The sequence below is a fragment of the Saccopteryx leptura genome, chromosome 3, assembly GCF_036850995.1.
Source record: "Saccopteryx leptura isolate mSacLep1 chromosome 3, mSacLep1_pri_phased_curated, whole genome shotgun sequence".
Classification (NCBI taxonomy): domain Eukaryota; kingdom Metazoa; phylum Chordata; class Mammalia; order Chiroptera; family Emballonuridae; genus Saccopteryx; species Saccopteryx leptura.
This window is the reverse complement of record NC_089505.1, coordinates 190,636,436-190,664,190: the sequence shown is the minus strand read 5'-3', so window position 1 is coordinate 190,664,190 and position 27,755 is coordinate 190,636,436. Positions and strand designations below refer to the sequence as shown.

Below are 27,755 nucleotides of genomic sequence, written 5' to 3'. Positions count from 1 at the left end.
AAATTCGTGGACCAAGCAATGCACCATTGGAAACTGCAAAGTAGGAAATCTTATTTTTGACTCTGCTGACTTCAGTGAATATTTCTTGTTTTAAAAATGAGCATAATTCTTTGCTACTTAAGGAAGCTTGTTATGAAAATTAAAGAGCCTATAAAATGTTTTGACGTCTCTAAAAACCCTACATAACTACCCACTATAACCTTGTCTTCTAACTGCGCTGTGAAGTGCCAGGTTTTTCTAGGATACCTGTTACACCACTATAAGTTCACTTTAAATCCTCATAAAATTAATTAATACAATGCTATTTTAAAGGGGAGACTTTGCCTTCAGAAATGGTTTTCACACCCCCTACGATAATGTTGAGGTATTAAATACTGTGAAGTAGGAAATACCATAGGTTCATAGGGAGGCGGCCAACGGGAACCTGTCTTGGGGAACTCGTGGGCACTCCCCCGACTGCTTACCTCGGGGACCCGATTTGGGTCCCCGGAACCCGAGCGCTTCGGGGGCGCCCGCGGGCCGTGGTCGCGGCGGCCCCAGCGGAGCTCGATTACTTTCGCCTGTGCGAGAAGCTGCACTACCACTCCAGCGGGAACCCAACGGTGAGGAGGTGGGGCGACGACAACAAAAAGAAGTAAAATAGGAGGAGATTCTCTCGGGGAGGGCCGAGACGGGCTGGGGACAGCGGCGGGCTCGGGGGGAGGCGGGAACCGCCGCAGGGACCCCGCGCCCGAAGCGCCGCGCCTGGCTCGGGAGCGGCCCGCAGGCCGGGGAGAGGGGTCTCCGCGGTTCTGGCCGTGCGCCTCAAGCCCAGAGCCCCGCCAGCACGCCCGACCCCCCGCCGCCCCGCTCCCCGCCCCTCGTTCCGCTCACGCGCTTGGTGCCCGCCCCCTAGCCCAGCGCCGCCCGCGCGCAGCGTCTCGCGCCGGCCGGGCCCGCCCGCCGGGAAACAGCCGCGAGAGCAGCGGCCGCGGCGGCTGCTACCGCGCCTTCTCTGCTGCGCTCCTGCCGCGCCCTCGCCCTCGCCCCTCGCCCTCGGCGTCTCGGCCCGGGCCCGCGCTCCGGCCCGCGTTCTCTCGGGGCCTCCCGGGCCTGCCGCCCACTTCCCGTCTCTGAGCCCCCCCAACCGTCGCGCTCTCCCTCGGCGCGCGGCCCGCCGCCTGCTTCCGGGGCGGGCGGAGTGGGCGCCTGGTGCCGGCGGCCGCAGCGACAGCGCCCCCGGGAAGCAGAGGAGGAAGGAGAGAAGAGGTGGAGGTGGCCGCAGGCTGAGTCGCGGCCGGGATGTCCGGGCAGCCGCCGCCGCCGCCGCAGCAGCAACAACAGCAGCAGCAGCAGCTGCCGCCGCCACCGCCGGCAGCCGTGGCCCCGGTCTCCGGAGTCGTCCTGCCGGCGCCCCCGGCCGTCAGCGCCGGCTCCTCTCCAGCGGGCTCGCCCGGTGGTGGCGCGGGCAGCGGCGGCGGCGGCTTGGGGGCCGCCGCGGCCGCCCTGCTCCTCCACCCGCCTCCGCCACCGCCGCCACCCCCGGCCACCGCGGCCCCGCCGCCGCCCCCGCCGCCCCCACCTCCCGCCTCGGTCGCCACCCCCGCCAGCGCGTCCCCCGCGCCCTCGGGTCTCGCTCCCGGCCCGGCCGGAGGCACCCCAACCCTGGCGGGCAGCATCGCGGCGGCCCCCTTCCCTCACGGGGACTCGGCCCTGAACGAGCAGGAGAAGGAGCTGCAGCGGCGGCTGAAGCGCCTCTACCCGGCCGTGGACGAGCAGGAGACGCCCCTGCCTCGGTCCTGGAGCCCGAAGGACAAGTTCAGCTACATCGGCCTCTCTCAGAACAACCTGCGGGTGCACTACAAAGGTACTGGGCGTATGTCCTGCGGTGGGAGTGGGGCCACTGACCCGAAGTGTCCTGCCGTCGCTGCCGACTCTCGACCAGCCCCTGACCCCCTTCTTCCTGGGCTGGGCGCCCTTGGAGGTGACTCGCCGCCTGTGCTGCTTCTCCGAGGGTGGGATGGGGGTCGAGGTGAAAGGTGCGAGGGCAAGGGGCCAGATGCTTGGAAAAGGAAGGTGAGTGTATACTGCTGCTCGGCATAATGGAGCGGGTAATCCTAGGCCGGGAGGAGGACACCTTGAGGGAATTCAGGATGACAGGACACAACTCGTTTTCTGATTTAATTTGAAGATAAATCTTAGGGCTTGGATGGAGGAATCCAGGGACTCAGAGTTGGGTTACATTGTTCTCCAGGTGGCGGTGGGTCAGGGATTCTCTTCTTACGAAGGGGGAAGAGAGGCACGGTTCCGAGGTATAATTTATAATTAACGGGAGATAAGGGATATGTAGGGGAAGAAGTAATCAGTGGAGGATTTTGTCCTAAATTACGCCAGAGACTGTCGAGGGGGACAAAAGGACAAGGAGCCCAAGTTTGCCATCAATGTGTCTTACTAAAGGCAACTGGAAGTAATAGAGGTAGAAACCTCAGGAGTCCGCGTCTTTTTTTCGGGGAGCAGAGAAATTTGCCGCTGTTGCTTGGAAATGCCCTATATTTATGTATTGGCGTTTAATGAAGTCTGGTTGAAAACAGATTTTAAAAAATTGTTATTTAGTATTTAAAATAAAATTGACTTATGTTTTACACCTGCAGTTAAAAAAAAGCCTTAGGTTTGTGCTTGTCTCCTACCTTCCTCATCAATGTCCACTGTTATTAAAACATAGCTTTAAACAGATCAGTTTTATATAAAATTATAAATTGCTGTGGGAATTTTTGAAATGTAGCCCAAATTAACAGCATGTTTACGTGGGGGAAGGGACAATCCAGTGTATCTGTCTGGAAACAAATCCAGTTTTTTAGGCCCCAAACCTGAATCTGGAGCTTTTGCATTCGAAACAGCCTCGTTTTGATTGGCTACAAAGGAAGGGTCTTAATCAGATCCTAGTGACATGGATATGGGGGTATAAACAATCATGGTGATTAAATTGTTAAAGTATACAGGCCTGAAATTTGAGAAGAACCTTGACAAATAAGTTACTATTTAATCAGAAATGAGGATGGCGACAAATCTACCAAAGATTTGGTTGCAGATAATCACGTATAAAAAAAGAAAGACCTTGTTGAATATATATATTTTTTTTATCCATAGATGGAGAGAAAAACTTTCCATATGCTTCTTAATCTACAGGACTGAAAATTTCAAAATATTGGCTTTGTTTCTTAAGTTAGGACATTTTGTTAGTACCCTGTTAAGGCTATCATTTAATTTTGTGTTGAAATTTGTGTGAACAGTGTTATGAGTGTTGACTTCTGATCTGGCTGCCAAAAAGCTTTTTGTTAGACTTGACAAAACTTTATTTTAAATTTATGGTTGATGGTTAATAATTAGCTTGTAAAAAGCAGAGGCAGAAGATAAAGAGGATTATTGAACAAAGAGTCCTAGCTTTCCTGAGTCCTGCAATCATTTGATTTTAGGCATGTTACAAAACAGGGCCTCAGTTTCTTCTCTAAGTGATAAGGGAGTTGAGCTAGATGGTTGGGAAGGAAATTTCCAGCTCTGAATTTCCATGATATCTAAGATTCATGATTGCAGTCTATTTAGCACTGTAATATGGCTTCATTAGTTGTACTAACTCCTTTTACATAAAATTGATGATTTGGGTTAAGGGAAAGTACATGCTTGTTTGAAATTGGTTGACGTTTGGGATATTTATGACACTGCTGTCTCAATTATTTTTCCTGTTGGCCTCTGTATTACTTTCTGTTGTGTAATACTAAGATTCACTTTCTGGAAACTTCACTCTTCCAAACATAAGCCATTATTTCCAGAAGAACAGATTTTGTTGTTTGTCATCTTTTTACTTTTCTGTCCCTTTTCTTCTATCTCTCCTTTGTCTCTCCCTTCCCTCTTCTTGCAAACAGTCTTTCTTTCCCCCTTCCACTACTGCCTCTTCCTCTTGCCTTGCTATTTTAATGTGTTGGTTTTTTTTTTCCCTTATTGTTTTTCTCTGTGCCTTCTGAGTGAACCACACCAAAACTACTGGGCATCCCTGTCCAGGGATGAGGGAGTGAAGGGGAAGTGTCATAGGTACTGGGTTAATAAAACTTTGAAGTCCCAAAATAAAGAGTGAATTTTATTTAACCTGTCATTGTGCCGCATTGTTTTTATCTAAGCATTTTGAGACACTTTACCATTAAAAACTACTGCCCACAGAGTATTTTTTCATATTACAGAGTTTTAAAGGATTGATGATAATTTTCCAGACTGAGGATTTTCCTTATCTTTGAAATGGAAATATCTTGGTTTCTTCTGCTTGTCTGGCCACATTCTGTTTTTAAGAGGTTATTCTTCTAAGTTAAAATCACTTTTTGGAAGTAGTGTGTGCGGTTCCTTAAATAATGTGAAGGGATTAATGTTAACACCAGACAAAGAGACAGAGTTGTTTTGGATTGCAGAGGAATAGCAGGGTTTGTAGTCTGTATGTTAAAAAAAATTTTTTTTTAAATCCTTTTGCTTAGAAGTCACACACCAACTGTTGAAACACTGAGGCATGTTTCTTTCCTTTTATTTTTATAATTCTTGTCATCTTTGTGTAAGTACAAATGTGACAAGTTTAGACTTATTTATGAGGATAACTTTATTCCGATTTAAAGCATTTTCATGAATTTGACAATGGATTTGATTACCGTAATATAATTCATTTTCATATCTGTGAAGTTATCACTATTGGATACTTTACAAAGCATTTTGATACAAGTAGACTTGGACAAGATGGTGGAATTTTCATCTTAGATCTGAGAAAGTAGGAGCATCTAGAGGTTAGATTTTGCCAGTCACAAGCTGGGGTTGAGAATTTTCACTGATTTCTAAATTTAGTGCTCTTTCTGCTATACTGAATTGCCTATTCCAATTTGTATGAGAATTATCTCAAATAGATAAAGTGCGGTGATCACGTTTAGAGCTTTTTGAAGAATAGTTGACTGTCCTCTGGAGAGGAGTGGTACAGGAGCACACTAATGCTGCGGAAAAGCCCAGACATCCTCTTTATGCTAATTTAGGGCAGCTTAGAAGGAAAACGAGAGAAGTGTAGATTGGGAATGGTAGGAAGCAATGAAATAGTAAATTGCACTTTTTAATTAAGGCATTATTAACAGTATCTAACCAAATAGGTTGAACTTTTGATATGCTTAATTTTCCTGCTCCTTAGTATCAACAGTCATTAGACCTAAGTTTAATTGCTTCTCTGATTTCTTGTACTTCTTAGGGTTGAACAAATATCTCAATAAATATTTGCTTGCCTGCCAATACAATTGTCTTTTTAAAAATTGGGGGGGGGGGGTGTGTGACAGGAAATTGACTCTTAAAATCAAGGAATTTAAAAACCAAACTGAACTTTTCCCAGGATTTCTTTGTCAAAATTTTCAGAAATTTAGCTTTAAAAGTATCAGTTGATAATTGAAAAAATCAAATGAATTTAATAATACTTGCAGAAAAATAGACAATAGTAATGATAATTTATTGAGCAGTTACTGATAGGCTGCTAGGCAGTTTGTATATATGCTTTGTTCTCTTTCTACTTATTATTTCATTTATGCGACAACCTTTTAGTGAATGTCTGCAAGCTCCTAGGCGTCCAAAGGCGCTTGACATGCTGTCTTTGAATTCATAGAGCTCAGGGCAGGAGTGGAGGAAAGGAGGCGTTAAAAATAGTGTGGTCTGACCTGTGGTGGCGCAGTGGATAAAGTGTTGACCTGGAATGCTGAGGTTGCCGGTTCGAAACCTGGGCTTGCCTGGTCAAGGCACACATGGGAGTTGATGCTTCCTGCTCTTCCCCCCACTCTTCTGTCGTTTGCTCTCTCTCCCCCTGCCTCTCTAAAATAAATAAATAATAATAAAAAGATTTAAAAAAAAAGAGTTGTGTGGAGGACAAGAGGTGCTCTACCGCAGGCTGACTTTGGAAGGGATGGAGGTGGTGAGTCAGGGGCAGCTTTTAGAGGGAATGAGGCTCTTGGTCAGTCTTAAAAGATGAGTAGTCTGTAGAGGATGAGGAGGGGCTGGGTACAGGTAAAAAAATATAGAGAATTATTGTATATGTTTGAATGTATAAGCCGTTTTGGGTTATTGGAATTGAAGTGGGTGACATGGAGCAGCTGGGAAAGGTTGTGAGAGGCCTTGTTGAATATTTTATTGAGCTTAGATCCTATTCCTTATTCCTTAATTCTTTGACGAGGAATCATCAAAGGATTTTAAATAAAAAGTGACTGGTTCATGTATTTGTCAGATTACACAGCTATTTGGAAGATAGATTAAAGGGAAAAATTACTGGAGATAGCAAACTTATTTAGAAGGCTGTTGTTGCAGCAGACCACCTAAATAAGGATCTGAACTTGACCAGTGGTAAGGATAGCTGGAAAAGAACAGCGTAGTTGTTGTTTTTTAGTGACATAGATAGGATATGATGGAATGATGGAGAGAGAACTCAAAGCTGATGTTTAAGTTTCTGGCTCTGTTAGATTCTTGCAATGAATCAAATAAATATTGTAAGGAGTATTACAATATATTTGAAGATAAGTAAAAATGGGAATGTTAGTCATGTGATCTGACTTCATGGGAAGAGAAGCCAAAGAAGCAAGCCTTACAGAAAGAACAGATCCTTTGGAGTTAAGATAGCTCCAAGTATAATAATTAAAGCAGCTGGAGTTCATGGCTCTTCACTTTATTCTCCTGCTCAAGTGACTCATCTGCAGTCGATAGTTTCTGGCTTTCTTTTTTATTTCTTTTTTCTTTTTTTGAGAGAGAGAAAGGCAGGAAGGGAGAGAGATGAGAAGCATCAACTTGTATCACTTTAGTTGTTCATTGGTTGCTTCTCCTTTGTGCCTTTGACTGGGGGACTTAGGCCAAGCCAGTGACGCCTTGCCCAAGCCAGTGACCTTAGACTTCAAGCCTTTGGGCTCAAATCAGTGATGTCGGTATCATTTTGGTGATCCCATGCTCAAGCTGGTAACGCCATGCTCAAGCTGGTGAATCTGCACTCAAGGCAGCATCCTCAGGGTTTTGAACCTGGGACCTCAACATCCCAGGTTGACACTCTTACCCACTGTGCCACCGCCGGTCAGGCTGGTTTTCTTCTCTTTTTCTTCTTGACTGACTTACTCTTTCCTTCTCTTTCAAATTCCTGAGAGTCTTATCATATTGGCCTTGTTAATTGTCATCTTTCTTAGTTGGGCAGAGCTTTTCACTATGCTGTGGCATGAATTGGTGACTTTCATGTCAGGTGCTAACCTATGTTGAATTAGCTATAGGGGTATGAGGGTGGTTATGGTATACTACTCACAAAAATTAGGGGATATTTGAAAATGAATATGAAGTGATTTTTAAAAAAGCATTTGATTTTATATTATTAAACAAGAACATCAGAAAAGCAAACAAGTCAAAGAAAGTTGTTTAATTATGCAAATGAGATGCAAAACCAACTTTTATTCATTGGTGAAAATGCATACTATACAAAAGGCTGAAAGTACTGGAGTATCTACATGTTCCCTGATCCTCTAATTTTTGTGAGCAGTGCATATTAAATAGTCTCCTGGCAGAATAATGGTCTGGGATCCACTTCTTTCAGTAGGGATAGTGTGTGAGGCCATTTCTCCTAGGAAGATTGGCACAGACCTGGGCTTGGGAGAGAGCTAGGTCATGACTGACATGAGAGTCACCTCTTGGTGGTAGTTGGAACACTGGAAGTATCATATATGAGAGAGTAAGTGAAGTGGACCAAAGACAGAACCCTGAGCAACACTGACATTGAAAGACTGGATGGATCCTAAGAAGAAACAAAGAGGAATCTAAACCGAAGAGAGTGTGGTGTCACAGATGCTGAGTGAAGTATCAGAAATGAGGAAATGATCTTTAGTGTCAAATATGACAGATAAGTTCAGTGAGATAGGCACAGAAAAATTTCCACTGAATTTGGAAATTAGATCAATGTGACATTAGGGAGAGCACTTTGAATTGAGTGATGGGGGCAAAAAATCATAATAAACAAGCCTACGCAGAGAGGACAGTAAATGTTGTAAAGTACTGTACCCCAGATGCTGAAAAGTACTGCACCTCACTTATGTGGTTCACGTAGAGACACCAAGTCCAGATGAATTTTGAAGAGTTTTATTAAAGGAGATTTATTAAATATGCCGGCCGCATATGGCTGACATGGGGCAGTTGCAAACCCAAATCATGTGCCCCAAATACATCTCAGGAGTTGGTTATATACCCTCAATCACACACGGGCAGGGGAGAGCATGATATCATGGCACAAGCTTACATTATTTGTTTAGGGGATACACAGAAACATTAAGTCCTTCAAGGTAACACAGAGATGTTTACAAGTCTTTTAGGGTTCAGCTTCCCTCCTTTGCCTAGAGGTATGTTACTCTCAGGATTCCAGGAAGGGGGAGGAGCTTCAATCAATGTAGGGTGGTGTGTAAATTCTGTCTCTCATTGAAAGAGAAGAAGTTTCTCAGTTAACATTTATTTTAGTTTTAAAACTAAATGATCCATTGTCCTTGCAAGCCAGAAACTTCTACATTCTTCTCCCTCCCCTCCCAAAAGGAGGGACGAGACAGGAAAGCCTGACCTTTCCTCCTAGAATATCAATATTAATTTTGCAGCTTTTTGGTACCTTACTACATAAATACATACAGTGTGTCCGTAAAGTCATGGTGCACTTTTGACCGGTCACAGGAAAGCAACAAAAGACAATAGAAATGTGAAATCTGCACCAAATAAAGGGAAAACCCTCCCAGTTTCTGTAGGATGATGTGGCAGCATGTGCGCATGCGCAGATGATGTCGTAACACCGTGTATACAGTGTGGAGTAGTCCACAGCCAAGCCAGTCGAGATGTGGACAGTACAGAGGAAAGTTCAGTGTGTTCTGTGGCTTGCTAAATTCAAATCCGTGACCAAAGTGCAACGTGAATATCGGCAGGTTTATAATGAAGCACCACCACATAGGAATAACATTACTCGGTGGGATAAGCAGTTGAAGGAAACCGGCAGTTTGGTGGAGAAACCCCGTTCTGGTAGGCCATCAGTCAGTGATGAGTCTGTAGAGGTTATACGGGATAGCTACCTAAGGAGCCTTAAAAAATCTGCATGAGCCCACATCGAACTGCACTGAATAGGTATGAAACTGGGAGAGTTTTCCTTTTATTTGGTGTAGATTTCACATTTCTATCGTCTTTTGTTGCTTTCCTGTGACCGGTCAAAAGTGCACCATGACTTTATGGACACACTGTATTACTCTTGAGAAATATAGATGAGGAAAGAGCTTTAAGCAGTGCTTGGAGGAGGATAAAGGTTAAGCAGGTTTTGTTTTGTTTTTTAATGGCTGGCTGATAGCGTTACACTATACCTGGAAAATAGCTTCTAATGTCAACATGTAAGATGAAAATCCCCGTAGTCCAAAATTATTCCTGAAATCCCCTTTAGGAAGTACTATGTTAGAGACTTATTGTATCATTTCTAGGTAAGTCTCATTTTAGTTTGGCTGTGTGGTTAATACTGAAGTGAAATATTCACTTCAGAGTGAATGAGATGATGTTAGTCCATGGTATGGAGTGCCAATGAATGTATATAAAATTTAACATATATTTTAACAAATTAAATAGTGATCATACCTGTTTTTATTACCGTAAAGTTTTGGTGTAGTGGATAGAGCGTTGGCCTGGAACGCTGAGGACCCAGGTTCAAAACCCCAAGGTCGCTGGCTAGCACTCTGGCTCACCAGCTTGAATGCAGGGATGGCCAGCTTGAATGTGGCCTCACAGGCATGACCCCCTGGTCACTGGCTTGAGCAAGGGGTCACTTGGTCTGCTGTAAACCCCCTGTCAAGGCACATATGAGAAAGCAATCAATGAACAACTAAGGTGCCTCAACGAAGAATTGATGCTTCTCATCTCTCTCCCTTCCTGTCTGTCTGTCCCTGTCTGTCCCTCTTTGTCCCCCACTTCAAAAAAAAGTACATTATGTTCACCATCAACCCTGTGCATTATTCACAGTGATTTATAGTACAGGAGCACATATAAAGTGAAGCAAAAGTTGTTTATATGGAAAAGAACAATAAATAATACAAGAATAAACTCTTTTGTTTCATGTACTCACAACTATAAACCTACTTTTGCCCACTCTTTTTATAATTTCTATATTATGAAAAGTGTATACATTTTTTGATACTCTGCCCTTAGGGATTGAGGAGAAAATGAAGAGGGAAAGGATGAAAATACAGCTGGGGAGGCTGACATGACAGTAGAGCTTAGAGCAGGGGTCCCCAAACTACGGCCCGCGGGCCACATGCGGCCCCCTGAGGCCATTTATCCGGCCCCCACCGCACTTCTGGAAGGGGCACCTGTTTCATTGGTGGTCAGTGAGAGGAGCATAGTTCCCATTGAAATACTGGTCAGTTTGTTGATTTAAATTTACTTGTTCTTTATTTTAAATATTGTATTTGTTCCTGTTTTTTATTTTTACTTAAAAATAAGATATGTGCAGTGTGCATAGGGATTTGTTCATAGTTTTTCTTATACCCCAGCCCTCCAACGGTCTGAGGGACAGAGAACTGGCCCCCTATGTAAAAAGTTTGGGGACCCCTGGCTTAGAGGGAGAAAGTGGTTCAGGAGCACAGGATGATTAGTCTTAAAAAAAAGAGGAGTACACACTATTCATTCTTACAGTAGTGGAAGAGGTGAAGAATGTTATGGACAAAGACCAGTTTGTAGTAGGAGAGTGGAGAGTAGAACATGACTGTACATAATGATGGAGTCTCATAAGTCCTGTTTTATGATAAAATAGGCAAGGTGGTTTGCTCACTGAATTTGAGTAGAGGACTAAAGCTGAAAGTGAATAAAGAAAATGTGGACTAGATACCGAGGGGAATGGGAAGCAAGCAAATCAAAGATTTGTGAGTGTATTGTTGATGGCGGTGGGAGAGCCCAGCTGACTGCATAGTAGTGGCTCTTTGCTGGATTGTTTGACTTTATTCTGCAGAGGCCAACTACCCAGTGCAGGAGTAGGGACGGGAGATTACAGTATTGATTTAAGGCTGTGGTTTTGCTGGTTGGGTGTGATAGAAGGGTAGGCATCTGAGAGAAATCAAGGATATTTAGGAGCCTTTAAGTGATTGCCATGTAAACCCATCTGGAGGAGGAAAAAGAAAGATATATGAAGAGAGGGTCCAGGGAATTGGAATTTTTTTGATCATGAAGAGTAAGTATAGGAGTAAGGTCTGTAGAAAGGGGAGATGATAGGATGGTGTGTCCGAGAGGAAGGTATAGGCATTTCTACTAAAATGCCAAAAATGTGTTGCTGGAAACAAACCTCATGTTTTCCACAGAATTGCTCTCTGAAAGTAGTGGGGCTTATGAGAAAAATAGGGCTGAGCGGACCACTTAAAACCTGAAACTTTAGAACTGGTATCCTACAAAAATAACAGTCCTAATAAAATACAAGCCCAGTTTAATTTCCACCAGCAGCTGTGCCCAGTATCACAGGCTGCTGGATCCTTCTTAGAGATGTGACTGCTTGATAGCTCTAATCAAAAATAAAAGTCTGATTCAGGATTTAACCCTTTTCACTTTTTTATTTTTTGAGAGAAAGAGAGAGAAGAGACAAGAAGGGAGAGAGATGAGAAGCAGCAACTTGTAGTTGTGTCACTTTAGTTCATTCATTACTTCTTATATGTGCCTTGATGGGGGGGTGGGGCTCCAGCTGTGCCAGTGACCCTTTGTTCAAGCCAGCCACCTTAGAATCATGTCAGTTATCCCATGCTCAAGCTGGCTACCCTGTGCTCAAGCCAGGTCAGCTCACACTCAAACTGGCGACCTCAGGGATTTGAACATAGGACCTCACTATCTCTGGTCAACACTCTATCCAGTGTGCTACCACCAATCAGACTCACTATTTCTTTATTTTTTAAGAGAAGAAATAACATACCTTTAGCTATTAGAATGGTTAAAATCCAGCCTGACCTGTGGTGGCGCAGTGGATAAAGCGTCAACCTGGAACGCTGAGGTCACTGGTTCAAAACCCTGGGCTTGCCTGGTCAAGGCACATGTGGGAGTTGATGCTTCCTGCTCCTCCCTCCTTTCTCTCTCTCTCTCTCTCTCCTCTCTAAAAATTAATAAAAGAAAAAAAAAAGAATGGTTAAAATCCAAAGAAAACCTGACAATGCCAGTTGCTGGTGAGGATGCAGAGCAACAGAAACTCTCAGACATTGCTGGTGGGAATGCAAAATGTTACAGCCACTTTGGAAGATGGTTTGGCCGTTCCTAACAAAGCTAAATACAGTTTTATCATATGATCCAGCAATTGAGCTCCTCGCTATTTACCCAACTGATTTGAAAACTTACGCCTGCACAAACACCTGCAGGTGATTGTTCATAGCAGGTTTTCTCGTAATTGCCAAAAACATGCAACCAAGATGTCTTTCTATAGGTGAATAAACATACTGTGGTACATCCATACAATGGAATGTTATTCAGTGATAAAAAGAAAGGACCTATACATCCACACAAAGACAATGGATCTTAAGCGCATATTGCTAACTGAAAGAGGCCAGTCTGAAAAGATTACATGCTGTATAATTCAATTATATGACATCCTGGAAAAGGGAAAACTAGAGGTAGTAAAAAGATGAGTGATTGTCAGGGGCTTGAGGAGTAGGGCGAGAGGGTGGAATTAGCAAAGCAAGAGAATTTTTTATGTCAGTGAAAGTATTCTGTATGCTACTGTAATTGTGAATACATGACACTATTTATCAAACTTAAAATTTTACAGCATGAAGAATGAACCTCAGTGTATGCCACTTAAAAAAATTGTTAGGAGGGAAAAAATCCCGGGATAGACTATAGAATGTGACCACACTTTTTTTTTTACAAATGTATGAAACAGCCTCTGAAGGGGAGGGTAAAGGTGCTGACCTCAGAACTTGGGAAATCAGAGAAGTCTGTAAAACTAAAGGTAAAAGAAAATGCTTAAGCACTGAATTCTTGTTGATAGTCATATTCTGTGGGGATAAGAGTTACCATATTTCCCCATGTATGAGACGCTCCCAGGTATAAGACGCACCTTAATTTTGGGGCCTGAAATTTGAAAAAAAGAAAAGTATTAAAGTTATTGAGTTCAGGTTTTATTCATCATAAAATTCATACAACTCCTTATCACTGTCAAAACTCCCATCCATTTAGTTTGGCCTCATCTGTGTCTGATGACGAATCACTGTCTTCAACAATGAGTGTAAATACAAGCGCGAAAAAACAGGAAATGTAAGTAAAAAAAACTAGAACCGCTGTGTAAGATGCACCCAGTTTTTAGACCCCATATTTTCTGAAAAAATGTGCGTCTTATACATGGGGAGATACAGTAACAATACTGATACTGCTGTATACTTACACGGGAACTGAATGATTAAATTAATGCATGGCAGATGATGGGAGCAAGTTTTCTTACATTGGAGTGGGATTTTACAGATAAGCAGAGGGAGGATGTTAGAGCAATCCATGTGATAATTGATTGTAGTTGGAAACATCACTATAAATTCAAGTTTAATAATATTGACGCAGATGATTACGTATGGGAGTGTTATATATACAGGGGTTTGGTATACAAACATGTTTCCTTGCTCTTGTCTGTGAAGGGACCTAAAAGTAATAACACTGCCATAACAACTAGCACACTAATACCTAGAGCTTGGGTTCTAATGCTGTTTGCCAGGGCTCACTGAGGAAATCGCTCAGTCTAGGACTGGGACAGGAAATACACTAGCATGTTGTAGAACCAGAAAGTAACAGACAAAAAACTCATGATGGAAGTGTGTTAGAGTACCAGAGGAGCCAACCGAAAAAACTCCCAATAACCTAAGGGGGAACAGTTTGAGCAACAAATTAAAGTAGCCTGACCAGGCGGTGGCACAGTGGATAGAGCATTGGACTGGGATGCAGAGGACCCAGGTTTGAGACCCCAAGGTCGCCAGCTTGAGCGTGGGCTTATCTGGTTTGAGCAAGTCTCACCAGCTTGAGCCCAAGGTCGCTGACTTGAGCAAGGGGTTACTCGGTCTGCTATAGTCCCCCAGTCAAGGCACATAAGAGAAATCTATCAATGAACAACTAAGGAACCGCAATGAAGAATTGATGTGTCTCATCTTCCTCCCTTCCTGTCTGTCCCTATCTGTCCCTCTCTCTGACTGTCTCTCTGTCTCTGCCACAAAAAAAACCCCCAAAACCAAAATAAAGTAATGCTTAATTATAAATAAATATGTATGCAGTATATGAGTCCATACAGATATATCCAAAGAGAAAGTATTTTAGCACTTTTTGATCCATACTACACTTGAATTTTCTTCCCATGGCTTATTACAGTGGCAACTGCAGCAGTTCCTGAAGCCACTAAACATTGAGCATTATAGGAATACACTTCTGTAGGAATCTATCTTCGTTGATTTAGTGCCTGTGCGTATTGCTAAACTTTTCTTTTTAATTCATTAATGTACTGGGAAAACCTTTGTTATGAACTAGATGATTTGTTTATTATGCTGACATCATGGCCGTATTTATCAAGTACACACGAGCTAATTTGTAATCAAGACTATATGAGAATTTACTATTTCTGAGGTGGAATAGTTTCAGGGGATCAGAGTGTGGCTCCAAGGAAGGAGTGCTTGAAGTTAGGGTGGATGTCAGTAGAAATTAAAATGCAAAAATGTTCAGGAATTAAAATTAAAAAACAGTAATCATAAGTAAGTGTTAAGTGTGTTAATGTGGTATGGGAAAGATTTGTGTTTACTGTGAGGGCATATAAAGAGGTTAAACCAAGTCAGACATTAGAATGAGGCTAACTGAAAAAGCAAAGTAAGAGCCGAAGGATGGATAGGACCTACCCTCCAGAAAAGGAATGGTAGAGTTTTCCTGTTGGTGGGAATTGCTTGGAGGGAAGACTGGCCTATGAATATGGCAGGAACAGAAAGGAGGAGGTAGAAAATTTGGGGAGGGTGAGAGCAGACAAAGTTTTTCAGGAAGTTTATCTTTTCCTAGGTTGCTAGGCCGAAGGGGAGGCTGTTTAGGAGGAGTTTTAGTTGTATTGAAGGGTAGTGGTACAAGGAGGGCTGGATAGCTCCAATCCAGTAAGGCACTTGCGGCATGTTGGAGAATGGAGGGTCTGGGATGGGCTTTCTTCACACCCTTTCTATTTCAGCAAAATGTAGTCAACAGATTGTTTAAATAGAAAGAGCTAACCTTGCTAGCCTTAAAGAGTTTTGAAGCATTAAATATATTTTCTTCTTAAACCATGTATAATACATTCAATATTGAAGACTTTGTGTTTCTAAAAGTTTCCACTTTGGTAGTATGAGGTTGTATTTTGGTCACCACAGAATAAGATAATTACATTTCTGTTGATCTAACATCATTAGAAATAGCCTCTTTAGTCTGATAATACTAGTTTTCTCTAAGAAATAGTTTGGATACTTTTAATCTTACATCTAAACCAGGGGTCCCCAAACTACGGCCCGTAGGCCGCATGCGGCCCCCTGAGGCCATTCATCTGGCCCCCTGCTGCACTTCCGGAAGGGGCACCTCTTTCATTGGTGGTCAGTGAGAGGAGCATATTGACCATCTCATTAGCCAAAAGCAGGCCCATAGTTCCCATTGAAATACTGGTCAGTTTGTTGATTTAAATTTACTTGTTCTTTATTTTAAATATTGTATTTGTTACCGTTTTGTTTTTTTACTTTAAAATAAGATATGTGCAGTGTGCATAGGGATTTTTTTATAGTTATTTTTATAGTCTGGCCCTCCAACGGTCTGAGGGACAGTGAACTGGCCCCCTGTGTAAAAAGTTTGGGGACCCCTGATCTAAACTATTTCTTAAGTCTTTAAATATAAATGTAATTTGAAAATGAAACATACTTTTAATATTTATAGAATTTTTTTGTGTCTTAGTGGAGCATAATGAATATAGTGGAACCTAGAAGATTTATAATTGTGTAGTTTTTTACAGTTATTTTTGCATAGTGGAAAAATATAGGGATTTTAATGCATCCATGGATTTAACACGGGTCTACTAATTTGGGCGCAAGGTTATATAACTGTGAAAGAGTTTTTCCATTTAAAAAAAGTGACGTTAAATAATAGCCTGTTTCACAGATGTCAAATGAGAAAAATCTATACAAAAGTACCTAATACTTCGATAGTTTGTTACCTGAAATATTTTTTCCTCGTTTTGTAAGAAGTAGCAAGGATAGGAGATGGGAATACGTGAATGTGACTCTGGAATGCTCATTGCAACTAAACCTTCCTATAGGTTCATAGCTGCACTTGGTCAGGCTGCTGCTTTATTTTTTTTTAAACAAGTTTTCTTTTATTTTATTGGTTAGATTCAAATGGATTTTTATGTAGACCCAGAAATATGGAGGTAATTCTCCGTAGCAACACCTAGCACACTGTGTGGGATCAGGCTTCTTGAATTTAAATCCTAGCACAAATCCTGGTTTGTAATTCTCACACCACAGTATGACCTTGAGCAAGTTTCTTTATTTTTCCTTAGCTTCCTCAGTGGTGAAATAAAGATAAATAATACCTATTTCATATGTTGTTCTGAATGCTAAATAAGTTAATAAGTATAATGTTCTTAGAACAGTGCCTTTCATGTTGTATTAAATTTATGTTATCTATTATCATTTATTATCATTAAGTATACCTTTATCCCTAAAGTTTCGGTCATGTCCTTTTCTTCTTTTTTTTGACAGAGAGAGGGACAGATAGGGACAGACAGGAAGGGAGAGATGAGAAGCACAATTCTTCATTATGCACCTTAGTTGTTCATTGATTGCTTTCTCATATGTGCCTTGTGAGGGGGTGCTCCAGCAGTGTGACCCTTTGCTCAAGCCAGCAACCATGGGATATGTCTAGGATCCCACACCCAAGCCAGCGACCCTGTGCTCAAGCAGGTGACCTCGGGGTTTCAAACCTGGGTCCTCTGCATCCCAGTCCGATACTCTATCCACTGTGCCACAGCCTGGAGAGGCCATTCATGTCCCTTTCAAAAAAACCAAAACCAAATATAAAAGCAAGTTGGTTTAGGACTCCAGGGTTAATCAGAGTTTTCTTTGGATTTATTTTTAACTGTCTAAATTTTTTAAATGCATTTATTTTTTACATGATCTTTTCCTGGGCAAGTCAGTTATTTTAACATATTTTTCCTGTATTTTTCTTGAGAAAGATGTTTTGCTAAAACTGTAGCTTACTGAGTTGACTGGTGTCATTCTACAGATTTGTGCTGTCATTATTTTTTTTCCTGCTTAACTATTACCTACATGTGTTTTATGGGTGTCTGTATGTTGATGCTTTCATTTTTATCTTCTTGACCAAATTTATCACCTTCCAGTGGTCATTTACTTTTGCTCCTGACAGTTAAGTATACTTAGATGTCGACACAACTTTTCATGGTAATAGAAAGGAGTGGTTGAGTTCAGCAATTTCTTTTGGGCCAAGTGAACATGGGCTAATTTGCATTATAAATATAAACGTAACTGTTTAATGATAGAATGTGCATTGGTAATTTGATAAAGTATATGGTAAGAGAAGGTATGATCTCATTGGTTTGTGATGGTTATAGGGCTAAGATACAATTTGTGACTTAAGGTTTTTAGTTTTAAAATAATCATGGTAATTTGAGGAGGGGAATTCTTCTCATGAAGGTATTCTTATAGTATGACTGAAAGATGATTGATCTAAGTTTGTATTGGGTAAAGCATATATGTATCTAAAAACCTGAATAATGACTTACTTAGAGCGTTGTTTATCACCAGATCCGCAGTTGAAAAACACCAATTTAAGTATTGTTTTCATCCAGCCATTTTGGAGATTGTGGAGAATTGTCTCACTCACCCTTTTGAGTACTTTTTGACCAGCAGCTTCAGCTTCTGTTTTTATTTTCCTGTGGTTTTAATGGGCATATTTCTTTTGCTTACCTGATTTTGTTCATGTGCTAGCTTTCAAGGTAATTTGTGTCTTGGGTAAGGGACTGGGGAGGTGATTCTGAGTGAAGGAAAGAAACCTTCTGGGATTAAAATAGAGAAATAGCTAATTTTAGAAGTTTAAAAGCCATCATCTAACAAGTTTTTCTAAAGATGTCAGCAATGGTATGGTGTTACATTCCTTTCTTTAAAAAAGAAAGAAAATACAACTAGAGATTAGATATTTTTCAGGCTGTAATTGACCAAAGAAATTCTATAGGTTAGTCTTTATATAGAATTAATGATAAGCCAGAGAACAAAACTGTAAATTCTTAAAGTAAAAAAGCTCTTTTGCTAATTCAATCTAACTGTATAATTGTAAAATTAGATTAATTTCACTTAAAATATATTCTGTGATACCAATGCTTTTCATTTAAAAAGCAGGTTATTTGGGAAAATAGCGTTTAAGAATTTTTTTTTTTGACAGAGACAGAGGGACATATAGGAACAGACAGACAGTAAGGGTGAGAGATGAGAAGCATCAGTTTTTTTGGTCATTGTTGCGGCACCTTAGTTGTTCATTGATTGCTTTCTCATATGTGCCTTGACGGGGTGGGGGGGGGCACAGCAGACCGAGTGACCCCTTGCTCAAGCCAGCGACCTTGGGCTCAAACTGGTGAGCCTTACTCAAACCAGATGAGCCCGTGCTCAAGCCAGTGACCTTGGGGGGTCTTGAACCTGGGTCCGCTGCGTCTCAGTCCACTGCACCACCGCCTGGTCAGGCTGTTTAAGAATTTTTTAAATTATATGCAAATTTAGATTAATAAAATTAAGGTTATATTCTTATGTTTTTCAAAAACAGCCACTTTTTTTCTCTTAAAAATACAGTCTGCCCTAAAATACTTTAATTTTCACAAAAGACTAGGTTCAGTGTGATCAGATTCTGAAATCTTATTAAAATGAGTAATGTGTGAAGAGTTTCATGGCTAATGGACTATTTTGCATACTGAATTAATGGTGATAAATAGCAAGTCTTTAATTATTTGTACTGATAGAAGCAAAAAATGTATATATTATTCTATAAACCCTATTTGTTCCTGAATAATGTAAGATTCTCATTAGAATTCTCATTTGATTTTTTGTTTGTTTGTTTGTTTTGAATGCAGGTCATGGCAAAACCCCAAAAGATGCAGCATCAGTTCGTGCCACACATCCAATACCAGCAGCCTGTGGGATTTATTATTTTGAAGTAAAAATTGTCAGTAAGGGAAGAGATGGGTAAGTGTAAATTGTAGGAAAATGTGTTACTCTTGGGTATTCTTTTTGTTTTAATTCATAATGTTTATGATGTAATTGGAAAATTGGAATATTGGAAATTTTGGTAGTTGGGAAGTAGAATCTAAATATTTCAGTACAACATGTTGGATTTGGCTTTGGTTAGATACTACGTGAAACTAATGCTTGAATTGATTAAATTAACGAAGTTTTTCTGGTAGATTTGTCATTAAAATGTAGAACTGGAATTAAAGAATAGAGAGATAGTGACTCATTTTCCATGCTTTTTTTTACACTGTATTTTTCTGAATTCTGAGAAGTTAAATCTTCTTAAAGCTAGTTAACCAAAGTTAAAAAATTCACGGCCTTTTACAGGGGTTAGACTTAGACTTTCAGGTTTAGATCAGGGAGATGTATGTTTGTAACTCTCATTTGTAGCCAATTCCCAGGGGTTACTGTATTCTCCATGTATAAGACGCACATTTTTTCGAGAACTTTGGGGTCTAAAAACAGGGTGCATCTTATACAGTGGTTGTAGATATTTTACTTGCATTTCCTGCTTTTTCGCGCTTGAATTTGTGCTCATTGTTGAAGACAGTGATTCGTCATCAAACAGATGAGGACAAGATAATGGATGGGAGTTTTGACAGTAATAAGGAGTTGTATGAATTTTATGATGAATAAAAGTTGGATTCAATAACTTTATGTAATACTCCCCCCCCCCCCCCCAATTTCGGGTCCCAAAATTAAGTTGCGTCTTATACATGGGGAAATACAGTAGGATGTGGTTTAGAAGCTTCCAGTTAGAACTCCATGTAGATCCTGGAACCAGCTTTTATATCACTGCTTTACAGTTCAGAATTGTGTGTGTGTGTGTACATGGGACTATTAAAAATACAGTAGTTTGGGCCTTGCTCCTGAACATTTCTAAATCAGTACTTTTAGAAATAGAGTTTGGGTTAGTTAGGCATTTTGCAAAAGCTCCTTGGGGAATTTTGGTGCATATCTCTGGTTAAGAACTAATTCCCTAGAGTCATTGGATTTATCCTAGGATATTTACTGATAACTTCATTGTGGTAGCAGAGACCCTATAAGCATCCATAGAGTCATTTGTTCAGCTGCCAAGATGAAGTTCTTGGGCTGTTATGAGGAAGTTGACTATATTTAAAATGAGTTATTTAACCCCTTCTGTATTTAATTCACAAAATAAGTATATTCAGTAGATTTTTTCTCTTTATTTGCTGAATATGTCCAATAGCAACAATATAGAAAGTAGAAAGTGAAAACTTGTAATTCAATGATAACTTTAACTGCCTCAATTTTTTCAGGGTGATCAAGCCACAGGTAAAATCAGAGGAACCAAGGATAAAGTGGTTTAGAGACTCAGATTAAAACAGGCACAGGATTGTAATAATTTCTAACTCTCCTGCTACATACTCAATAAGCCATTTCTTTTTTATTTATTTTTTGGTAAGAGAGAGACAGGAAGGGATAGTGAAAGATGAGAAGTATCAACTCATAGTTGCATCACTTTAGTTCATTGATTGCTTTTCATATATGCCTTGAGGTGGGGGTGTCAGCTGAGCCAGGGACCATGGGATCATGTTGATGATCATATGATCAAGCCAGCAACCTCAGGGACTTGAGCCTGGATTCTTAGCATCCCAGGTCGACACTCTATCCACTGTGCCACCACCAGTCAAGCGAATTTTTTTATATTCAATTTTTTTAATATCCTTAGCCCCTCAGCTGGTGTTGTGCAAGATGATTCCCAGGGTTCTCTTTACCTTTCACTCAGCACATTCTACCTTTGCATGATCTTGACCTTATATTTTCATGACTGCAAATACCCTGATGAATCTCAAATCTAATCTGCATTTCAGGTTATTCCCCTGAGCTCTGGACCAATATATGTAACCAGATGTTTGCATTTGAATATCCACAGGCATTTAAATTTAGCTTGTCTAAAATCTTTTTCTCAATACTAACTTGGTTAGTTGTTTCACTTAGTTAAAGAAACCTGAGAAATTTCTTGCTTTTACTTTCTTTATTTCTACAGTTCCTGCCTTAGTCAGGTCTTGGTAATTTATTCCCTAAATTACTGAGGTGGTTGGTTCATTGGTCTCCCAGTTGCTCCTTTTTTCTCCTTACTGCATTCTATAACTGATGTTAGTATTATTTTTAGTACAGAACAGAATTGTGACTGTCCTATCCTTGAGGTCATTTAGTACACCTGTTGCTTTGAAGATAAAATCTAAAACTTTGTTACCAAGCAGGGGCTCACTCCCCGACACAGGTAGAAGCTAATACTATGGCACCAGATTTTGAGAAAAGAAAATAGCTTTATTGTGAATTCGGTTGGCAAGGAGGCAGGAGGCAGAGCTCAAATCTTTCTCCCTTTTTCAGGGTTTGGGCAAGATTTAAGGGGTTAAAGGAAACAGGCTGGTATGCACAAGTGCTGACAGGGCAGGTTTCTGTAGGAGAGCTTTGGAACTTGGTCATTTATGTTAAGGTATGGTAGGGGCTTCAGCACCTGATCTTCTGGACAGTGGAGACTTAACTTCTGAAAGGATTCAGGCTTAGGTCCCAGTCATTATCATGGTCCTGTGGTGGAGGTCAGGTAGGGGGTAGGGTGGGGTGGACTTTGGTTCCTGGTGTAATTGGAGGACAAAATTGTCTTCTATGAGTGTTTTGCGTGTTTTTCACTTGCATGACTTGCGGTTTTGTTCTGTTGGCTCTGGAAACAATTCAATATCTTGTTAGAAACAGGATAGGGTCAATTTGAGCTAGTTCTTGATTATACCTTCCTAGCAGGGTCTTTCATGAAGACTAACTCCTTCCTAATTTTTCAGTCTTATCTCTTTGCTGCCAGGATCCCTCATTCTTTTTTCTTTAATTAGATATCTTTTACACCCAGTAAAATTTATCATTTTTAATGTGTAGGTCTGTGAGTTTTATCAGTCTTTTTTTTTTTTTTTTTTTTTACAGAGACAGAGAGAGAATCAGAGAGAGGGATAAACAGGGACAGACAGACAGGAACGGAGAGATGAGAAGCATCAATCATTAGTTTTTTGTTGCTCATTGTGACACCTTAGTTGTTATTGATTGCTTTCTCATATGTGCCTTGACTGCGGGCCTTCAGCAGACCGAGTAACCCCTTGCTCGAGCCAGTGACCTTGGGTCCAAGCTGGTGAGCTTTTGCTCAACCAGATGAGCCCGTGCTCAAGCCGGTGACCTCGGGGTCTCGAACCTGGGTCCTCGGCATCCCAGTCCAACGCTCTATCCACTGCGTCACTGCCTGGTCAAGCTAGGTCTGTGAGTTTTGACTGATGTGTACAGTTATATAACTTCTACCTCAATCAGTATATAGAACAATTCCATCACATCTTTCCTCCCCCCAAAATTCCTCCATACCCCTTTATAGAAATTTCTTCCCTATCTCCAGCCCCTGGCAACCACTGATTGGTTATCTGTTTCAGTAGTTTGCTGTTTCTGAAATGGTTTATAAATGAAATTGTATAGTATGTAACTTTTTAAGTCTGGCATCTTTCATTAAGTATAATATGTACATTTGAGATTCATCTCTATTGTTACATATATTGGTAGAATGATACTTTGTATTGCTGATTGGGTGAACCAACCAGTTTGCTTATCCACTCTTCAGTTGAAGGATATTTGGGTTGATTGCAGTCTTTGGCAATATAGCCATTATAAACATTTATGAATATGTTTTTATATAAACATGAGTTTTTATTTTACTTGGATAAATATCTAGTAGTGGGATCGCTGAATAGGATGTTAAACGCATCTTTAACTATAAGAAACTGCCAAACTTTTTTTGCTAGGTAGCTGTAGTGGTTTGAATTTCCACCAGCAGTATGTGAGAATTCCTGTTGCTCTGCTTCCTCAATAGAGTTTGGTATTGTCATAGTTTTTTGTTTTAAAATTTTAGCCATTATAATAGGTATCTAATGGTTTCTTGTTGTGGTTTTTATTTACATTTCTCGAATGACTAACAATGTTGGAGACTACTTAATTGCCCTTTTGTTTTTTTTTCCTGAAGTTGGAAACGGGGAGGCAGTCAGACAGACTCCCGCATGCGCCCTACCGGGATCCACCGGGCATGCCCACCAGGGGGCGATGCTCTGCCCATCTGGGGCGTCACTCTGTTGCAACCAGAGCCATTCTAGTGCCTGAGGCAGAGGCCACAGAGCCATCCTCAGCGCCCGGGCCAACCCTGCTTCAGTGGAGCCTTGGCTGCGGGAGGGGAAGAGAGAGACAGAGAGGAAAGAGGGGGGAGGGGGGGTGGAGAAGCAGATGGGTGCTTCTCCTGTGTGCCCTGGCTGGGAATCAAACCCGGGACTCCCACACACCAGGCCGATGCTCTACCACTGAGCCAACCAGCCAGGGCCTTAATTGCCCTTTTTAAGAAACAAAATTCCTTTACTGTATTTTGTTTTTAAATTAATCACTAGTTAACAGCTGTGAAAATAGTTAAGAAATGACTTAGAGATATACTTTAAAATACTGAATTGACAGCTAAATTGAATGGAATGTTTCTGAGGGCAGTTCTCATTGTCACTTCAATTAAATTCCAGGTCCTTATACCTCATTTCTTTACTGAATTGTGGAAGCTCTTACTAGGGCATCCAGTTAATCTTCATTTCTACTTCACTGAAAGCCTAAGCTTGGACAAATAAGCCCCAGAAAATAGAAAGTAGGATCCTAAACAGAGTTGAATCAACATAAAATGATCCCACTGTGGAAGGATGGAACAAACTTTTTGGTGTGAAAATACTCCCGAGGTCCTGTTTCTAACCAGAATTGGCTCCTCTGAACAGTGCACTGGGTGGAGGACAGTTATATGGTACTATAAGGTATTGTCTATAGTTCTCTGACAGGACATGCCAGCTCTTATTTCTATTTCTACATTTAGGCTCTTTTTCTTCTTATATTCACCTTCTCTTATTCCTTTTCCCATTTGCCTATTTTAACTAATTACTCTTCAAATCCTAGTGCAAAGGTACATTTTTGTGTCACTTTCTCCTGCCCAAAATAGGATTGTGCATTTTCTATGCTTCCTTTACATTTTGGGAAGACCAGTTATAAATCTGTCATGTTTTAATTGCTTACTGGTGGTGTATAATTCTGCAGATTCAAGGTTAAGGGACTGTTCTATATTTTTCTAACTCTAGTATTTAATTTATAGCTAGCATTCAAATAAAATTAAATGAATGAATGAGAAACAGTAACTGCCTCCTGTGTGTTATTCTTGGAGAAGTCTCTTGTATTTCTTTGGTCAAACCTTTTGAATTACTATAAGTTCTAGGTTCAACCCAAGAATTTTGGAAGGGAAGAACAATTTATTTATGGAAGAAAAGCTAGTCATATCACTAATTTTGGCCAAGAAATATCTTTCTGGAGATGTGTTGATCTGTATCAAGAGATATTTTATAAATGGACCAGAAAGAGCATCTCTTAGTCACCTGTCATTTGGAGTGGCAATTAGGGAAGCCTCCATAGAAAGCTTGCATGCAGTTATGGAAGAATTGAAAAGTTACATAAGTTTCTCTCATTTCCTTGACCTTCACTCTCTCTTTTACCCTCATTAGACTAATTCCCTAGAGATACCTTCAAAGATAGTCTATGAGTTTATATGGGGTTGCAGAGCACATTATCTGCAAACCTGAGAACTGGTACTACAGAATCAGCTGTTCCCTGAGCAATAGGCGTACTCTGTGACTAATACTGGGTTTGGGTGAAGGCACAGGGAGGATGCCATGGAAGTCCACTGGTTGCTATTACCTGGAGGGAAAAGCAACATAAGAGGTGGCTGAGCTCCCATGGCTTACCCCACTCCCATGCATCACTGCTACACTACCAGTAGTTTCTAAGGACAGCACTAGGGTTTCACAGATTTGGTGCTGCATCACCTACCATGTTCTGCAGGTTGGCCCCTTGGAATTGGGGCCACCTGATCACAGTGGAGGCACCAGGAACACATGCCATTTTCTTTTCTTTTCTTTCTTTTCTTTTTTCTTTTTTTTTTGCAAGAGAGACATGCAGAGGCAGACAGAGACAGAGAGAAAGGAAGAGAGATGAGAAGCATCAATTCGTAGTTGTGGCACTTTAGTTGTTCATTGATTGCTTTCTCATACACACTTGACCAGAGGACTCTAGCCAAGCTACTAGTCCCTTCAAGCCAGCGACCTTTAGGCTCAAGCCAGCAACCATGGGGTCATGACTGTTATCCTACACTCAAGCTGATGACCCCAGGCTCAAGCTGGTGAGCCTTTGTTCTAGCCAGCAACCTCAGGGTTTTGACCCTGTGTCCTCAGCATTCCAGATCAATACTCTATCTACTGCGCCACCACCTGGTCAGGCAGCACATATGATTTTCTATCACCCCTTGGAGATATGAAGAGCCAGAGAGTGCAAGAGATCTAAAGAAATACCCTTGTAGCCTGACCTGTGGTGGCGCAGTGGATCAAGCGTCAACTTGGAATACTGAGGTCTCTGGTTCAAAATCCTGGGCTTGCTCGGTCAAGGCACATATGGGAGTTGATGCTTCCTGCTCCTCCCCCCCCCCTTTTCTCTGTCTTTCTCTCTTCTCTAAAATGAATAAATAAAAAAAAATTAATAATAAAAAAAATACTCTTGTAATTCAGTGCCACCTATTGGAAAACAATAAAAAGACTTGTTATCAACCTAGTAGAGGAGTGCCACTCACACATGAAGGCCTAGGCAGAGAAGGAATTCATCAAATACCATGAATAACCAAGGTAATGAGACAGCTCAGAAAGAAAATGAAAAATTTTCAGAAAACAAAGACATGAAGATAGATATGTGGCATAAATGACAGAAAATTCAAGACTGCAGTTCTGTAAAAACTTAATGAGATGCAAGAAAATGCCAACAAACAATTTAATGAGCTCAGGAAATCAACTAACAAAACAAGAACTTTACCAAAGAGATGGAAACTTTTTTAAAGATCCAAACAAATTCTGGAGATAAAGAAGACCTCAATAAAAGAGATCAAGAATAAATTATGAAATAGAGCTGACCAGATGGAGGGAAGAATTAGTGATAGCAAAGATAGAAATGTATCAATAGAAGTGATGCAGAGGGAAGAAGAGAAAGACTCGAGCATGAGAATAAAAGAAAGAACTCTATGAGAAATACCTGATTCCATCAGAAAGAGCAATATAAGAATAATATACATTCCAGAAAAAGAAGAGAGGGAGAAGGGAACAGAGAGCCTATTCAGATAGTTGACGAGAATTTCCCAAACCTATGGGAAGAGCTAGATCCAAATCTAAGAAAAACCAGAATACCTAATTACCTCAATCTCAAAAGGCCTTCTCCAATGCATATTGTATTAAAACTGTCGAAAATGAATGATAAAGAATTCTCAAGAAAGCCAGGGTAAAGAAGAAAGTAATAATATAAAGGTAATCTCATTAGGCTATCATCAGACTTCTCAGCAGAAAACTCTACTAGGTAGAAGAGAGTAGAACCAAATATTGAGTACTGACAGAGAAATTACCAGCCAAGAATATTTCCAGTAAAGAGATTCTTTATATATGAAAGAGAAATAAAAACTTTTCCAGACATGAAGAAGCTGAGGGGATTTATCACAAGTAGACCTTCAATGCAGGAAATACTCAAGGAGGTCATTCTACCTGAAACAAAGAACAAAAGGTCACAAAACTACACGTAACATCACCAACATATTCTCTGACCACAGGCTTTGAAATTAGAAGTCCACTGCAAAAGGAAGGAAAGACACCTACAAATATGTGGATATTAAACATAATACTAAAAACAACTGGGTCAAAGAAGAAATAAAGGGTGAAATCAAAAGATACATATAGACAAATGAGAATGACTATGACAAATCAAAACTTATTACTGCTTTATAAAAGCAGTAATAAGAAGGAAATTTATATCATTATAGGCCTATCTCAAGAAACAAGAGAAACCCCAAGTAAGCAACCTGACATATCTTAAAGAGCTAGAATAATAAGAACAAAAGCAAGCCAAAGTCAGGAGAAGAAAGGAAATGAAAAAAAAGTAGAGTGGAATTGAATAAAATAGAGAACAGAAAAACTGAAAAAACTTAAAGGAAACTTGACATGAGGTGGTAAACACACAATACAACATACAAATGATGTATTATAGAATTGTACACCTGAAACATAATTTTAGTAACCAGTGTCAACCCAATAAATTCAATAAAAAGAACATTTTAAGGCTATACAGGAAGGTTGATGATAAGACATACTCAAGTATTGGTACTTTAAAAAAAGGAAAGAAAGATCTTTTCAGTATGTTAACAAAAGATCAAGTTTCACCCAAGGGAAAAATACCATAAGATTTTCACAATAATACTCCATATATAAGTACATGGATCTCACAAGAAGATATAAGCCATGGATTATATACCCAATCAAACTTTCAAATATAATAAGTACAGTGGTCACAAACAAGTTAAAAATCAGAAAG

General features: G+C 40.7%; 1 protein-coding gene across 1 annotated transcript in view; it reads left to right on the top strand.

Annotated features, from left to right (window-relative positions):
• The first annotated feature begins 1,144 nt into the window (after positions 1–1,144).
• RANBP9 (RAN binding protein 9) overlaps positions 1,145–27,755 on the top strand; it is a 92,802-nt gene continuing 66,191 nt past the window's right edge. Inside the window, exons 1-2 of the mRNA XM_066377088.1 lie at positions 1,145–1,846; positions 19,142–19,253. Of these exons, the coding sequence (XP_066233185.1) occupies positions 1,282–1,846; positions 19,142–19,253 (677 nt within the window). The 5' untranslated portion in view covers positions 1,145–1,281. The remainder of the gene's footprint in view (positions 1,847–19,141; positions 19,254–27,755) is intronic.